Here is a 17,780-nt window from a genome sequence, read left to right as displayed (position 1 = left end):
ATGTTCTCACCGCTGCGTGCGCGCGCCGGGTAGCGTGAGCGCGCCCGTTTGATACGACAAAAAAGTTGAGTGGTGCGTTAAAAATCCATAAATGAAACCACAGACTGTTATAAAAATATGTTTAACAACTTTTTATATATATATATATATATATATATATATATATATATATATATATATATATATATATATATATATATATATATAAATGGATGCTGTATATTAAACTTAACATATAGAATTTTACAAATTAATTCAGCTAAATAAATTTTTCACGAAATAGCAACACTTCCATTTTAGCTAACATATATTACGTGTAAAGCTTTTAAAATAAATCGATAATGATATGAGTAGTAATAAGACATCTCTTCAATTTACAAACAAGCATCTTTTTACTAAAAAAATATTAAAATTCTAATTTCTTTCGGAAACTATTAAGCTCTTAATCATGTGACGTGTATGTAGTTTGTTTGAAGGAATGCCTAGTTGGCCTGTATGTACTTGTGATTTATTTTGTGTTGATCTTGATAAGTCTGTAATTGTCTACCACAATTCAATTTGACCAAATTGATTGATGAAATTGATTTGGGGACAAAGTATTTATAATTATGATTATTTGTAAGATGTGTGTCCTGTTGCATCTGGACAGCTTGTCATAATTTTTTTTTTAAAAAGTTGTTACCTTAAAGTCAAGTGCACTTAGGTTATGCAGCAGAAAACTGACCCGGAAATGCACCGTGTTTTGTAGTGGCCTAGTCAAATTCTAGCGTTAAATCTGAATGAGATTCTGTGATATTTATTCAGAAGCAATTCTGCAGCAAAGAGGGCCAGATTTCCTGCAACCGGTTGATAGCAGTTGTTCTGCTAGTTATAATGTCTAGGGGAGTAGATTTATATTTATTCATGTAATCATAGTTTGATATAAAAGTGCACTGAGCAATTCCCCAATGCTCATCTGATTTCGCTTGAAGTTTTCATGCATCACTTCGGACTGTAAGAAGAAGAAGAAGAACCAGGAGAGGTGAGCGTCTCTCTTGCTTTCAGAAACGGATTGTTTTCAGCACGGGAGGCCGACACAGTTGCGAAAGCCTGAAGGAAAGAGAGGCATTGAGGATTATGGGATTGAGTTCCTTAGCTGTGTGTCTGTAGCATTAGCTGTGGAAACAATGGAGGCTCTCTTCAGCCTGTTTACAGGACCCAGTAAATCCACATCAGCACCGAGGCCGCTTGTTCACTTCCAGAGGCTCGGCTTACTAACACCCGAACGCACCAAGGCTCATAAGCACACACACATGCAGACTCTGTTCATTGCTCCTTTTTTTTCTTCTTGTCAACTTTTCTTTTGTTCGTCCGAGTCAAACATTCCTCATCACACTCACCCTTATTAAATTTGCGCAATGCCATCCTTATAATGTCACAAAGCACAAACTGATTTATTTTATTCTATGTTATTTCCATTTAGATTGTATTTTGGCTCCTTTTTTAATTGTTTCAACACTCCAGTAGTTTATGAAGACACTCACCGTGTACGCCTACTTGTTATGAGACTGGATGTCTATTTGTTTATTTGGCTGTGTGTGTGTGTGTGTGTATGTGTGTGTGTGGGTGTGGGCGTGTGTATGTGACTGCATGTGCACTATGGAAATGCTGCACATGTACAATAGCAATATGGTAATCGAAAAAAAGAGGACACATAAAAACAAGAGAAGAAATGAAATTATATCAGAGAAAAGAGGCCAGCAACTAACAAAAGGTCAGTGGCTGACCTTTTGTTCAGGTCAGCAAAATGTTCAGCTGCTGTGAACTGAACACAGCAACTGAACAGTTCATCTGAACTGTAATTTAATTAGAAATTAATTTAATTTAAATTAAACTGTTTAATTTAAATTAAAGTGTAATTTTACAGTTTTTAAAAAACTGTTAAAAAAAATTTAAATTTTTTTACAACTGTAAATTAAAAAATTGCAGTTTTTAAAAAAAGTATAATTTCAATGTTTCCAAAAGCTAAAAAGGAATCAGCTATCTGTTTTAAATAATATTTTCAACCACATTTTGACTGAAAAGTTTGGAGTAATTGACCCATAACATCGTTTTGAGTGGTTCTTCCATCATCTTAATATTTAACGGCTCGTGTTTCAGCTGCTCTCTTTGTCACTTCCTCCTCGCATCCCATCATGCAGACACACGGGAAGCTTCAGCAGCCAGTGCAGCCTTTTTGTCACCGTGAAAGTGAAAGTCTCTGCAAACAGTTAAAATTTTTTTTTTAGCATTGTTCAGGAAAAGCCAGATTATTAGATTAAATAACAATAGTAGGATTTTGCAACCATGCATGTGAAAACAGAAAGTGATTTTTGAACTTAGCCACCACAGGTTGTTGAGATATGAATGCTGAAAGTTATAATAATATGACCAATAAGCGGGGGAGGGGGGGATTTCAGGATTTCAGACACAGGGGGGAGATGAGCATGCTGTGTGTGTGTGTGTGTGTGTGTGTGTGTGTGTGTGTGTGTGTGGGTCTGTTCACTCTCCACCCTGGAGACGAGCTGCTTGAAAGTAAAAGCAGGGCTCCGTGTGGAAATGGGCCAGTCGTTGGCGGTGGCTAATCACTGGCGTGATTTGTTTAGGGAGAGGGGAAATACTTTGAAGTCGTTACAGGAGGCGTCTGCAGAGAGCAAACATCTGTCTGTGTTGTTTGGAGTGCTGACACTGAAAATCAACGCTTCTCTGATCTGCTCTCAGGGAAATCAGCGGCAATTATTCTCCCCTCTGTCTCTCTCCGTTCCCTCCTCTCCTATCCTTTTTCCATCTCCTGCCATTACATTAGATTAAAAAAAAAAGAGAAAACAGTCGACGTTTGTCACATAAGAGCAAACATCTGTCTCAGACAAATGGTGCAAATTATGCACGAAGCGGCATCTTCCTTATTTGTTTCTGGGACTTGGCCGGAAAGAATCTCATCCTCGGAAGTATGAAAACCCAAGAAGGCCGTTGGATTTGGGAGGAAAAGTCCAGTCAGAAACACGAGAGTCTCCTCTGGTTCCAAACTCTTCCCTTTCCTCTCTCAGAAGTTCTGTGAGGATTAGGTTTCCTCTGCATCCTTTAAATCCACTTCAGGTGGGCTGGTGCCAATGTTTGGACCTCTGAGTGGACTTTCATTCTCCTGCTAGTCGGGATCAGGCTGTACCAGTTGTACAGGTTACACAGCCTTCCTTTTATGTGCAGGGTTTTTAAAAAAATGAACACAGAAGCTATGCGAAGAGACTACTAGAACCAAAGTGAAATGTTTGACAAACCGTTTCTGTGGAGTCGGGTCAGGTAGGGAGATTTCATTTTTTATCGGCCTCTGTTTGGGAGAAAAGCCAGAACTCGTAGGTGAGGCTGATGAAGCTGCAGTGCTATTGATTTTAATGACAGCGAATAAAGTCATAAGTCAACTTGCTGGCTGTAAATTTGTTAAAACTTTACAGGCTGCAAATATATCATGTTTTCAGAGTGAACCTTTAAATGGATTCATCTTTTACTCTAGATGCACGCGTTCTGTGCTTGTTGTTGGTAGGAGATCAAAAACAGGCACAAGGTAGCCAGAATGAAGCTACAAAAAGCAACGAAAATGAGAATTAGCAGCACGGAGAAGAAGACAGAACCACCAGGAGGAACAACAGGAGGAACTGGGATGATTACTGGAGCCATAAAGAAGGGAGGGGGAGAAGGGAAGAACATTGTTTAACACAGAATCAAAACAGAAAGGAGGCAAAGGGGAAAAACTCTAATGAACGGAACAAAAGAACAGAAACACAGGACTCAACTCGAAACCGAAACTCAATGGCATGATGTAAAAAGCAAAACAAACTCCAGAGGATCCTGGTACTGAAACTCAAAGAATCTAACTGCTTCTGTTCCTGTGTAAATAATTTATTGTCCGTACTGTGAATTTATTCTCACAAAGAAAATGTTCCCTTCAGTGAGTGAAAATCCCAACATTGAATGAGTTATTTCAAAAGAGGGCAAAACAAAACAAACAAAAAACAACAATCTGTTAATAAATAATTACTTTTAAGAAAAGCACACATGACACTTTTACTTGTACATGTTAGCAAACCATTTGAGATAAATGTAGTTGAAGCAGCATTTGCCTATAAGCCATGACACACATGCCACTGCTTGAACAATAACCTAGTTTTATTTTGCCACCATGAACAGTGAGCAGTACGGTGCATTAAAACAATCTCTAGAGGTCACTATGGCCAGGTGTGGCGTCTTGGAGGTCACCAAGTCTTACATAAATAATGGAAGGTTTTTCTTAATAGTAATTCCCCTTTCCTTTTTTTCTTCCCAACATGCTTGTATATCCTCACAGAAGTTAAACTGTACTTCCTTGATGTAAAATGTGCCTTGTTATTTTGCATTGGGTCTGATTTTTACATTCTGATTTATTTATTTGAAACCGGGACAATGTACAAAATATATATTAGCCACAAGAGGAAAGATGCACTGTACCAGGAAATTATCTCTATGTGCTCATTTCCAACCGCAGTCCCCAACCCAGCTGGTAAAAATGTAAAAAAAAAAATACAATTAAAATACAAAAAAAAAAAAAACTAAATATGTGACATGTCCTCCAGCTATGTTTCAGTGAGCATTTATTTCTAAAGTTTTACACCAGCATATTTAATCAGTGTTACACTTTTTCTGTAACGCTTGTTTTTTTGCTTTTTTGGGCGCATAAATTTGGTATCCTTTTTTTTTTTTAGCAAACAATGTTACGTTCTTATATTCTTTTTTTTTTCTCAGACGGGATTTACTAGTGGAGATGATATATTTTGGTGCAACACCAGGAAGTCGAGGAATCCCAGAGTGCGTCCTTTGAAGGATGCAGGTGATGGTAGAGGATGAAATTTATGACTGGAGGAATGTTCGTGCTCTCCCAGTAGCTTGGTTGCTTTTCTTATTTTGGGAGTAATGGCTTCCTCTTCGCTGGGCGGCCTTTCAGCCCAAGTCGGGACCGGGTAACACCGGAAACGGTTCGCTGTGGACAATGACTCGGTCTCACCAGCTTCAGCCAGCATAGACACAAAGTCTTTAGCTTTTACTCTGGGGTTTATTCGCACATTTCGGACCAAAACAAAATTCTCTCTGGGTCACAGAACGTGCCTCCTTCCCGTCATGTCTATGTTACTTTTTAAAAAAATACTTACTTTTACAACTATTACCTTCCCACCGTGTCAAACCAGAAAGTAGTGCGCTCCAGGTACGGCTCCGGCTAACTCAGATGTAACCTGCCGGAAGTTTCCAAAGTCATGACATCATCCTGGGCTTTCCCTCGTTGTTTGAAGACATAGTAATCATTCCTTATGTAAACTTGTGATTTTGAAAACACTCTTTCGTTATTGCTGTATGTGCTATATAGAAACAATTGTAATGATTCTAGCTGAAGAGCTGTTGCCTTGCAGCAAGAAGGTCCTGGGTTCGATTCCCGGCCCGGGGTCTTTCCGCATGGATTTTGCATGTTTTCCCTGTGCATGCGTTTGTTCTCTCCGTATATTTCATCCTGTGAAATCCTCGCTGGCTGAGGTCACACAGGATCAAAATGACCGCTTTGTACAAACGTATCAGTCAGGAGAGGGATCCCCAAAAAAAAAAAAAAAAAAGTCCACTCAACTCTGAAGTAGCTCTCTCGCCGTTGATCATCTTGCACATTCAAATAAAACTTGTTTCATTTTTTCTGGGCGTTGATCAAAGTTCCTGGTTCGAGCTGTACTTCGTTAATTACACATTGTGTTAACACTTCAGTCAGAACAAGAGCCAAAAAACTTCACATCGTGTTTTATGCAGCAGCACAATGAGGAGAGTCATAAATAATGGCGATGATACGGGACAGCAGGTACTTCACAGTAACATTTCATGTTCCTCTGAAGCTGATGACAAGACAGGAATGAAACCGGTCCGGGAACCTGATGGCAACACAGGAAGAACTGCAGGAATTTCCACTGTGGACGCTTTGTTTTCTACGTACGTCTGGACCAGAGAGGAGGATTACAAGAAAAGACGTGTTTTCTTTAAAGGAAAACATCGGGGTGGGATCTCCCACGTCTTTAAATATGACACTGAGCGTCTCCAAAAGAGCACCGACAAACAGTGGAGGCAGAATCATGATCTGGACGGACTGAACCTAAATTTCAACATTCAAATTAAGGGGAAAAATGCGAGAGGAAAATTAAAAGTTTTGGAAAGGTCAGAGTTCAAGACTGAATCTGATGGGATGTCATTACAATCTGGTAGATTTTACAAGCAAGAGAGGCACTTTTACATGCTAAGCAGCGATTTTTCACAATAGTGGACACACTAAACGTGGAAATGCAGCTACTGACCGTTTCTAAGATACCATGATAAATGTACGTTGTTCAGGAAAACAAGTTGCTTTTAAGTTTCCTAGAATTGTATTCTCCTCAAATTCTCACAAAAAAACCCGAGAGATCTGTGACTTTGAGATCAACTACAGAAGAATGGACGTCACAAGTGTGTGAATTAAAGAGCAGACGATGACATGGAAAACAGTAAAAATGAGCAACAAGACCTGTCAGAAAAGAAATAAACAAAATGATTTGAGTTTTAAGCAACATATGAGTTTGCACTCGTGCAAAAGTTTCTTTTTTTTTGTCTTTCCGGAATACATGCAGGATTCATCACACTGAAGAGAAACACTGCAGGGAAAGTATCAGATATAAATGTATAAATTCATCCATGTAGTCTAGGCTGCATAACTATTGTTGCTGGAAATGGGTGGAAATTGTTGCTTATGTAGCTCTAAGTATCCAAGTATGAATAGATATAAGTAGTAATACTGATATTAGTAATACAAGTTGAAAAGCAACATTAACATGCATAGACGGATGTCAAGCTGCAACGAATACAAAATTTATTTGAGAAAATATGTATTATTTATGAAGCTGCTGCGATTTCTTACTGTAATTCACACAAACGAGACGCATAGAAACAAATAGAAAAGGATTCCCTACTATACATATATAGTTTGGTTGAATTGTGATATCTAATATATTGCAGTTTCTACAAGATTATACAATAAAAAAAAAAATTAAAGACCATTGTGTCAATTTCAGGCTGATGTTTATTACAAAAATAACTTGCGTCATGTTATTTTAACCTACCCTAAGAACAATTACTTTGTCAACATGCCTGGAGGCTGATGTTTTGTTCCCAGCTTACCCGAGCCGGTTGAAGCTGAACCCTCTGCATTTCATTATAACTCTTGCTACGACTGAGGACGATATAATGAGGCCAAAACGTATTCACACCCCGGTGAGGTTAAGATTTAAAATGACCTTCATTCAACCAAGAAGTTTGTCTGGCAGTGAGAACGTAGTATGAGCAAATTTAACTGTTTTTGTTTACAATTTAACAAAAAGAAGAAAAAAAAAAAGGCATTGTGGACTATAAATGCTCAGCAACTTTTTGCATGTCACCGTTCTTTGTTTTTTTTTTGGTGATGAGCTTCAAGTCTTTGAGTTTGGAAAGGCTTTTTGCCTAATATTTACTACGAATAATTTTAGACTTAACTGCAGAAGGGCTGCAACTAATCATTGTCTGAGTAATCGATTACTCAAACAATCTTCAGTTTTTTTTAAACTAGTATAAACATTTTTATACTATATTTCTAGTATAAAAAAGTTTCTTTAATACTAGTATCACATATAATGCAAAAATTTGAGTTCCCTTTCAACAAGAAAATAAACATTTTATTCCTTCAGTGAACAATTGATCATTTGTATCTGCAGCAAAAAAAATAAAAATAACTTTTAGCAACAATATGTGAAAAGCTCAACTTGCTACTTTGTCAGACTGCACATACAAAGTTGTTTTGTTTTTTTACTTTAAAATGCAATGCATAGTTTTGACTTAATTTCTCCATGTTGCTCTTTCAACAAATTACATTTTGTCTTAAAAAAAGAAAAAGAAAGCCATAACAAACAACTGCTAAATGATTTGATATTTTCAACAATCGATAAATCACAATAAATCCGATTGTTTCAGCCCTAAACTTTAGCATGTAGCTGTCTGAACGTTTCAGAAGTTTTTTATTTTTGCAGCAGTAAAATGGGAGTTGAAACTCTGAAACCTTTAAATTAGCACAACCGATCATTGCTGCGGGTCAACTTGGATTTTTCCTCCCCTCCAAGTTTATATGAAACGCAAGAGAAAAGCAACGTCTCGTATACATCAATACAGAATTTTATTTTCATTTTACCTTCAGATGAACGTTTTACATTTTGTACAAAATCATTAGAAAATGTCTGCTGCTCCATAATCCCGGGGCTAATCCTTGGTAGAGGGTGTTGGGACCGCTAAAGGATTAAACTGGGAATCATGCAGCATCCTGGACCGGATGACGAGGCTCAGCCCGACCTTCAGAACAAAGTTTCAGTCCACCGTTTCCCATTTTATGGTCAAACATCCACTTTCACCGCTCTTTCCCCAGCGAGGGACGTCTGGGATTAGGGCCGGTATAATCTGACCACATCTAGTAAGGTACAGAGATACAGATTAGGATGAAGGAGAAGGAGAGTCTGCGGCCGACGCCGTACCGTCTTTCTCTGCTCGTATGTCTGCGATGGATGGGCACAGTAGCACGTCAACAACACCATGCATGTTTGCATACGCACGACACATCATTGGGTTGATTAGCTAAGAAGATTTTTTTTTGTTTGTTTATAAAACCATCAATATTATCAGTCATTTAAAAAATAAAATAAAAAAAAAGAGAGGAATCAGCCGATTTGTGCAGAAGAGAAGGAGCTTGGATGATGGAAAGAGGGTAGATGCTTTGCTATTGTACATGCCCAACACACACACACACACACACAAAGTCTCAGCTAAGCGCACAAATGTCTCAAGTGGGAAGTTTTCAAATCTTCCTTTTTTTTGAAAAAAATAAAATAACATTGGTAAACCCGACGGATGCTGCGCCAGACAATCGGGAACCGTCGGCCTGCTGACGACGGATTTTTAAAAATGTCCTCCCCTTCCAAACAGAAATAAAAAAAACAAAAAAACAGAGAGGCACTTACACAATCACTTTCATTGTACACAGTGCTTGCATTTATATACGTGTCCACCAAATGAGACACGGCTACATTGTGTTTTTTTCTTTTTACTCTTTCTGTTCGACCACGCTCACAGGGGTGGGGGGTGGGGGTGGGGGTGGGGGGTGGGGGGGGGGGGTGGGGGGGGGGGGGTGGGGGGGGGGGGGGGCTCAGTTTCACAATGAAGCATGGTTTGTTTTTGCTCTTTTTTTTGTAGCAGTTGGCACATGTACATGCAAAACGCTCCAGATTCTGGCCCGCACAGGCAAACTAAAGGGGACGGAGGAGGAGTGGAGAGAGGAGAGGGGGGCAGAAAGGTGATTGGTATGTGAACCGAACAACGCACAGACAGACAGACAGACTGAAAGGCAGGTTCCTGAACGCCTCCCCCAGCCTTTGATCCCGTCCCTGCCCCTCGTCGTGTCTGGTGTTTTCACAGCAGCACCAGAAGAGGCCCCTGGACGTCGGGAGGAGGGTTTTAGGGTTCTGTCGGGGTCAGTCGGTTTCCAGGATGAGCGGCGGCTGCTCGTTCTCCTCCTCCAGGCGCAAGTCGTTCAGGTCCTCCTCGAGCCCCGCCCCTCCCACCGCGCCCTGCTCTTCGCAGTAACCTAGGAGACGAGGGAGTCGGACGCAATCGGGACAAGTGAGAATAGGAATTGAAGTTACGCAGGGTAGGAATTTTTTTTTTCTATTTTTTAAAATTCTGCGGATTTGGAAGCATTTAATTTAAGGCGTTTCAATTAGAAATACATTAAGAGATGCAAATGAATAATTCAATTCGTTTTGTACATAAGAAAATATCTAAAATGCAACAACATGGCATTCATTTAGTGAACGCTTGATCATTTTTAGCAAAAGAGGCATTTCCAGCTAAAAAAATACTTCTAGCATCAATAATACAGCAGAGGGCTGATCTGTTGATTGTTTTTTGGATTTGCAGATTTATAATTAGATAGCCAGGCGTGCTTAATAGGGTAGAACAAATTTACAGACAGTTGTTTTTAATTTTTTTCATCTCAAATGCAAAATGTAATTTCTTTTTAGTAAAGTTTTGAGTTAATTGCTGCTCTGATTGTGTTATTATTTCAGCAAATGGCCCTTTTCGATTCTCTATACTCCAGTTAGCGATGAATCGATTACTAAATTAGTTGACGATTATTTCAATAAATCGATTAATCGTGATGAATCATTTGAACTGTAGAAAAAGCAGTGGAAAATAAATGAACGCATGTTCTCAAAAAGGTTGGATTTCTCTAAATCTTACAGTGTGAAAAATTCCATTACATACATTACCAAAACCTTTTGTGTGCGTATATGTGCTTCAAGCATGAAAGTACAAGATAAATTATTCCTCCTACATTTTATCGCACAGTTCCAGCTATGACACCGTCTTTGTTTTTACACAGAGCGCCACCATCTGATCTGATCCTGTCCCCAGTATATTTTCAAGGCATTTACTGGTATAAAATGTAAATTAGAACAGTTCCGAGTGAATTGCAGATTTCTAAATTACCTTTACTGACAGCAGCACTGTAGGTTTGGGCCACAAGGGGGCGATCATGTGAGCCCTGTTCCAGGATCTCATTGGGAGGTTCGGCACTGCTGTCAAGTCTGCGTGCAGAAACAGAAAAACGTTAAAATAAATAAGTAAATAAACTCCCACAGTCTGCTGGATGTAACAGCCTTTCTGCTTCACCTGTGCTGCTTCATGAGCGTGCATTCCCCCCCCTCCTGAGGGTCCAAGTTGTACAGGTACAAATATCCGTCGGCCGCTGCCACCAGCAGCCTGGGAATCTTCTGAATCCTGGTTTGGAAAACGGAGGCTCGTCAGAAACCCGCTGAGCATTCTGCTGCAGCTCTCTCACACACACCCACACACACAGAGCAGCTAGGTCATCTCCCTGCTCATTTGCATTTCAGCTCTTACACTATCAGGCAGATCAGAAACGGAAGTCAGTCAACTTTTACAAACATTTTTCTTCAAATAATTATAGCAACTGAATCCTGGTAAACATCAAGGGAAATGTGCACTGATCAGGTTGGTTTTCAAAGCAACTAAAAGAGGTTTCGTTTGTGCTCACACAGCTAAGGCGCAGATGTTTTTGTGTCCGCAGAAGGGCAGGCGTACGGTGGCGAAAGCTCGTCCCTGGGTGAACATTTCTGTGACCTGTGAAGGCAGGTAGGTGGTGGACGCCATCAGCACCTTCCCCAAGTAACCCCCCCATGTCGTCGGCTCCTCAGCCGGCCTGGAAAGGGAGGGGGGTGGAAGAAACAGAGAATGTTTATAGTTTGTTGTAAAAGTGTTTATTTGATTTTTTTTTGCTATAATTTATAAGGATTTTATGTGATCTATGATTTATTTATTTTATTTTACTTGACAGCATCACGTTTCTTCCAGGGCTGGGTAAAGAATGTGGAGTTTTCTGATAAGAAAAACGTGTCAGAAGCTGCAAAAAAAAAACCTTGAAACTGAGGCAAAAATTCATCGTTTAGCAGCACGACGGCCCAAAACATACAAACCAGAGCTTCAGTGATCAAAGCATGTCTAAGCCTAGTCAAAGTCCACGAGGCAAGACTTGAAAATGTATGTTTGGAGATGATTTCTGTTCATTCTGACTGAGCTGCACTTGTTTTTGGAAAGGATGAGCATAAACATGAGTTTCCACAAGTGCAAATTTAGTAAAGACCACCAAAGAGTTCACTAAGGGGAATGGGAAGTAATGCACATGACAAGTTTAAGATTCTACATGTAGAAAAATAAAAAATAATAAAAACTACTTACTAATCATCTTTCTGACGTGTGTGGTTGTAAATTAACTGAATGGTGAAACATTCAGGAGGCACTGTGTTTTTTTCCCCCAAGGGTTAAAATAATGGACAGAGAGAAAAACAAAGGGCACTTACACATACTTCTCCTTCTGCGTCTCCAATTTGAAAATGTGGACCGTCTCTGTGTTGCTTGAGGCAGAAAGATACAGGCCTTCCATGCTGAACGCCAGCGAGCAGATGCTCACACACCTGAGAACAACAACAAAAAAAAAACTAAATAAAACACACACAGATTCAGCAAATGGAAACATGCGCAGGCGCAGAAACACAGCCGAGGCTCGACTCCTCTTTCACTTCCCAACCAGCAAACCGCTCAGGTATCTCAGTCGTGCTCTACCTCTTGACGCCTCGCCGGAACTCAAAGAGCTTCTGTCCCTCTGGGATGGAGAAGACGCGGATGACCGTGCCCTGACAGGGAAGTGAAACGCACAGGAGGCAGGCTGAGATAAAAAAAGGAAGCGAACACAAGGCCTCCTCTGTCTGTCCTCCAGACGCGTCAGACAAATTACCTTCTCTGAAGCCGTGGCCAGCTTGGTGCCGCTGGCATCGAACGCCAACGCCGCTAAGGGGCTGTCGTGAGCCGGAATCATGTTGGCTGCCCTCTGAGGAAAACAAAACACGCCCGTGTTTACTTTAAGCTGAGCGAGCTCATGCAGAGAGACCCAAACCGAACGGATGCCATCTAGACTCGCGAACGTTACAGATAAGAAGTGTGTGTAAATATTTCAGCCACATAAACCAAACTGCTCGAGCCGGGTCGGTTCCCCCTACCAGGTTGACCGTGTCGAACACCTGGACCTCCCCTATCGTGGCGCTGCCCGGATACGCCAAGTAACAGTTATCGTTGCTGATGGAGAGAGCACACAGTCCTGCAGAGAAGCAAAAAAAAAAAAAAAGATGAACTACAGAAAAACTGAAGCAGGTGTTAAGTAGTTTAAATCTAAACCTGCAAAAACAGAAAATCTTGCTAAGTATTTTTGGTTTAATTTCTAGTGCTACGTCTTGATATTATAAATGGGAAATGTGTTGTTGCACTGGCAGATTAATTTACAAATAACTAGTAGTTTTTCCATCAATATTAAGGAATTATTGACTTGTAACAAGCTCCTATTGGTTTTCCGAAAAGTTACTTATCAGTTAGTTTTATTTCATTTCAAATTTACTAACATATTTGAACAAAAACCTGGACCAAAATTATTTTATAGTAAAATTATGTGTTTTTGCAATGTGAATGTCGACTGAGTTCAAATACAATCATTCTACAAATACATTACATGACAAGTGAGACATTTTACAAGTGTTTATTTCTGGTGGGGGGGGGGTTACTGCTAAATAAAATCCAACATTCAGTTTCACTAAAAACTTGAATATTTCTTAAGAGCAATAATAAAAAAAAAATCAATTCAGAGATGTTATTTCAATGTTATGGCCTGACATGGACAGTTTGCAGAGTTCTGTATGCAAGTACGTCAATAAAAAGTTTAATGGAAGGAAAAAGGGGTTAAGCACAACCCACATAAGGAGGCCTTAGTCCTTGACGCGGCTGTCGCAGGTTCGATTCCCAGCCTGGCAACCTTTGCCGCATGTCTTCCCCCTTCTCTCATTACCCACTTTCCTGTCAATTAACTATCAAATAAAGGCCACTAGAGCCAATAAAACCTTTTAAAAAAAACAAAAACGATTTTGGGGGGAGATTCTGACAGTGGATCAGTGGGTAGAGAAATCCCTTTAGCAATCTGAAGATAATGGGTTGAATTCCAGCTTCATGTATCTGTGTCCCTAACTCTACAGGTGGCCATTTTGGGGTTCAGTGTATGAATGTGTGCGCCTTTGTGATTACAACTGGATGAATGTGACTTTTGTGTAAAGCACTTTGAATTTATGTAAAAGCATTACATAAATTCAGTAAATTTCCCATTGACAAGGTGTCAACTGCAGCTGGATAGGCTACAGCTAATACCACTATCAAGTGGTCAAAGTTTTCTCTTTTGATAATATTCTAATTTACTGTGACACACACACACACGCACATATATACATATACAGTACAGACCAAAAGTTTGGACACACCTTCTAATTTAATGGGTTTTCTTTATTTTCATGACTATTTATAAGGCAAGAAATCCCACTTATTAACCTGACAGGGCACACCTATGAAGTGAAAACCATTTCAGATGACTACCTCTTGAAGCTCATCAAGAAAATGCAGAGTGTGTGCAAAGCAGTAATCACAGCAAAAGGTTGCTACTTTGAAGAAACTAGAATATAAGGGGTATTTTCAGTTGTTTTACACTTTTTTGTTTAGTGCATATTTCCACATGTGTTATTCATAGTTTTGATGCCTTCAGTTCAGTGTGAATCTACAATGTCAATAGTCATGAAAATAAAGGAAACTCATTGAATTAAAAGGTGTGTCCAAACTTTTGGTCTGTATTGTATGTATATATACTGTATGTATATATACTGTATGTATATATATATATATATATATATATATATATATATATATATATATATATAACCTAAATTACACATCAGTTCCTGGTTCTAACAGATTCTCGTAAACTTTTAATGGAGGAGAACTGATCCATTTTCATTCTACCGCAAATTGAATCAATACGTTTTTAATCCAGCTCGTGTGAACCGACCTGACGGGTTGGGTGGAGTCTCTCTGATGGTGTGCAGCACTTTCATGTCTCTGATGTTGTGAATGTAAAGCGACTCTTCCAGACACACAATCAGCCTCTGCAGGGAGACAACGGCAACATCAACAAGACTGACAAAATTCAAAACTAACCGTGTTGTCATTTTTATTTCCCCTACCTGTCTGTTCAGTTTCACAGCCAGTATGGTGTTTGAATAAGAGTAGTTGCAGATCTCAGTTCCCTTCTTGAAGTGACAGACTTTGAGCTTCCTGGGTGCCTTCAGGCTCACGATGGCCACCAGGCTGCTGGAGAACAGGCGCTCCACGATGCACACATCCTCTGTGTCAGCTGCGGAGACGGACGCACAGAAAACCAGGGTTTTTTCCGAACTCTTCAGAGTTAGCGTTTCGTTGCACTGGACTTTATTTAGTGGCTTCACAGTAAATGGGGCTTGCACACAACATATTTACACATTTTTATTTGTAGTAGGAATAAAGTAAAACCGTGTGTGATATTTCTACACTATGTTGGTTTATCACCTAAACTCTCAGAAAAATTCAGTGAAAGTTTTGGTTGTGACGTTAAAAAGCTGTAAATACTTTTGCAAAACATAAAAGGATTTTTAAAAAATTACATAATACAATTTAAATCTAATAAGAAGGGAAATACCTGATGTCAAAGCATAGATTTACAAGATATTTAATATTTTAGTTTAAAAAAAACAACTAAAAAACTACTAATGGGTTGGTGATTCAATTCTGTCTAGACAAACTGCATTGAGAACATCTACTCAAACATATGACTGAGCAGCAGTGTGATGAGTGATAACCTGCTGGGAAACACAGTCTGGAGGAGGGGGAAGAAAAAAAGAAATAAAGAAAGAACAAAGTTCGCACAATACTTACTACATTCATATATCTGCTCCAATTTGTCCACAGACGACAAGGAGAAAAACTTGTATCCTGATTTGGTGCCAACAGCCAAAGACCTGCAGGAACAGCGGGAGGAGGACAGACAGCTGCAAGTGACCCAGCGTTGCATCAGCGGCACACGGAGGCTGCACGGAGCTCCGCTGTCTCTGTGTCACTGGATACGCCAGAGTTAGCTGTCACACTGCGACATTTGTCACCCGACTGAGGCGGTTTTGCAATAATACCCAGGCTTGTCCGCTGCTAATTCAGCTGAACAAACCCCGCTGACGGTTCTCCCATTTCCTAATATGAACGAATGCAAATGCGGCGAGCAAGACTAGATCCAACGGCTCCTGAAAATGTTGGTCACTCATCATTAGAGGGACTGAAACGCGCCACATAATTATAACTTTACACACTTTAGCTTTCGGGTAATGAATAACATTTGCAGCCTTCATTTAGACACCCTAATAATCCCTGTGGAGGCTAACTTCGATGTATTGTGGCTAAAGTTAGCCCCGATATTACAGCATCACGTTAGCTAACAAGCTAAGCTAGTCTTCAGTGCCTTAAAATCCTATGTAGATGTTTTCCTTAACAACCTGACTGCTACTTTGAATGTTACAGTGAGAAACCCCGTCCTGAATGTCACGCAGCCTTGGCAGCTACACACTGAGCTAACGTCAGCTAGCCTGAAAGCTCCCACAGGCCGCTGCATCCCCGGACTCGCTCCCCGGCCCAGCCTTACGTGTTGTCCTGGTTAAAGTTGGCGAAGAGAAGCTGGCTTCCGCCAGCATCCCCGCTCAGACTGGCCAGGTTCATGGGCTCGACACCGTCGACATATAAAGTTTCTGGTAAAATAGCAGCAACGAGACTGGAATTGTCTCAATGAAATAAGTGTAAGTGTTGCGTTTTCACGGGGCCATCTCCGTTTCCAGCCCCACGGTTCTGATTGTTGTTGTTTTTCACTGGGGATGTTGCTGACCCTCTGCGCGCATGCTCAGTGGAAGACTGCGTTCAGTTCCCTTAAAGGGCCAACGTCACAAAGTGACAATAAATAGCTTTAAAAAAAATAAATGTTAACCGTTCGCGAAATTCAAAACGTACGTCTGTGTTACAGCAGCGAAAAGAGAAAGAGGATGAATTACAAGTATGACTCTATCGAAAATATAACAATGTAACGTAATTTGTGAGTTGATCTACCAGCGCCCTCTACCGTCACATATAGGAGTTTTAGGATGGGTAGTAATGCATACAACGTCCAACATTAATCACACAAATCCTCCTAATCTGTGGTGGACAATGAACTAGAAAATTTGTTGGGCTCTTGATGTGTCATTTAAATTCAGGCGATAACTATAATATATTTAGACCCAACTTTATTAATCCACAAACAGACTGGTTTGGCGTGTTTGCTGATAAATCCTTGATACACGATCCTTCAAGTTCAATTCAATTCAGTCAGAAGGGCAGATTTTACATACCTTCCTAACCGATTGCATTTAGAGGGCCAGAGTAGGATAAACACTAATTTATTTGTAATTAATTAATTAGTCCGTTTATTTATTTATTAACATTTTTGCATGAATGATATTTTAGGACTGACTAGATAAAAAAATAGCAAGTGTGCTTTGTCCACATTGCAAAATAAATATTTTTTATATAGCATATTAGTAAAAAATGCGGTGTAATGATCTCCCTTTTTTAAAGTACAAAGCATTTTAAGGTAAAATCATCCTGATTGTCAGTTGCTTGTGAAAGGGATTGTTTTAAAAAAAAGAAAAGAAAACCAGCATAAAATGAAAGTGGAAAAACCAAAACAAATAAATAAAAACATAACATTTTGGATTCACTGAACTGTTTTAAAATATTAAACGAGAAAGTAGATTAAAGCAAAAAAAAAAAAAAAAAAAAAAGACAGTGAACTGTATAATAACACAAATATGTTTGGTAGTACTTGTGCGCATGTGTAAAACACTTTTGGAAAAATTTAACGCGTGATAATGAAATAATTAAATGTACAAGAAGTTTCGGTTTATGTTCAGAACTTGGTAAGCAAATCTCATGTTCAGCAGCAGAGGGCAGCATTTCTAAAACTCGTGAGAAAAACCAACACATCCCATTAATGACCAGCTCGGAGAACCATCCGTAGCGGCAACAGCTTTAAACAGCCTTATCCTCATGATTCTTTACCGCATCGCTACAACATTTGTTTCTGTTTCTTTAAGAGCCCACTACAGCATTTCAGTCAAACTGAGGTCCATACTGTGACTGGGTCATTGCAATGTCTCTGTTTT

At 39.6% G+C, this 17,780-nt stretch overlaps 1 protein-coding gene across 2 annotated transcripts; it reads right to left on the bottom strand.

Moving 5' to 3' along the window:
• Positions 1 to 9,253: 9,253 nt before the first annotated feature.
• Positions 9,254 to 16,482, bottom strand: wipi2 (WD repeat domain, phosphoinositide interacting 2). 2 transcript variants are annotated; one of them, XM_032587560.1, is made up of 12 exons: positions 16,232 to 16,482; positions 15,478 to 15,560; positions 14,751 to 14,920; positions 14,576 to 14,672; positions 12,699 to 12,796; positions 12,437 to 12,529; positions 12,265 to 12,335; positions 12,009 to 12,116; positions 11,180 to 11,344; positions 10,795 to 10,902; positions 10,612 to 10,709; positions 9,254 to 9,706 (listed from the first exon to the last, which is right to left on the bottom strand). In XM_032587560.1, exons 1-12 carry the CDS (start codon positions 16,303 to 16,305, stop codon positions 9,594 to 9,596), a joined length of 1,278 nt encoding a protein of 425 aa, XP_032443451.1. In that variant the 5' UTR covers positions 16,306 to 16,482; the 3' UTR covers positions 9,254 to 9,593. The 2 variants fall into 2 exon arrangements, with proteins under 2 accessions (XP_032443451.1, XP_032443449.1); XM_032587558.1 differs by having other exon boundaries at positions 12,003 to 12,116; positions 16,232 to 16,481.
• Positions 16,483 to 17,780: the final 1,298 nt, after the last annotated feature.

The sequence above is a fragment of the Xiphophorus hellerii genome, chromosome 16, assembly GCF_003331165.1.
Source record: "Xiphophorus hellerii strain 12219 chromosome 16, Xiphophorus_hellerii-4.1, whole genome shotgun sequence".
NCBI classification, from domain to species: domain Eukaryota; kingdom Metazoa; phylum Chordata; class Actinopteri; order Cyprinodontiformes; family Poeciliidae; genus Xiphophorus; species Xiphophorus hellerii.
This window is presented reverse-complemented; position numbering and strand designations above follow the sequence as displayed.

What these genes read in the sequence shown, in the direction of transcription:
- wipi2 (XM_032587558.1), bottom strand. Translation starts at nt 16,305, where the DNA reads ATGAACCTGGCCAGTCTGAGCGGGGATGCTGGCGGAAGCCAGCTTCTC. An exon ending in GACTCCACCCAACCCGTCAG is followed by an intron (nt 12,797 to 14,575) that starts GTCGGTTCACAC and finishes GCTTCTCTGCAG; the next exon opens with GACTGTGTGCTCTCTCCATC. An exon ending in ACGCAGAAGGAGAAGTATGT is followed by an intron (nt 11,345 to 12,002) that starts GTAAGTGCCCTT and finishes CTCCCTTTCCAG; the next exon opens with GCCGGCTGAGGAGCCGACGA.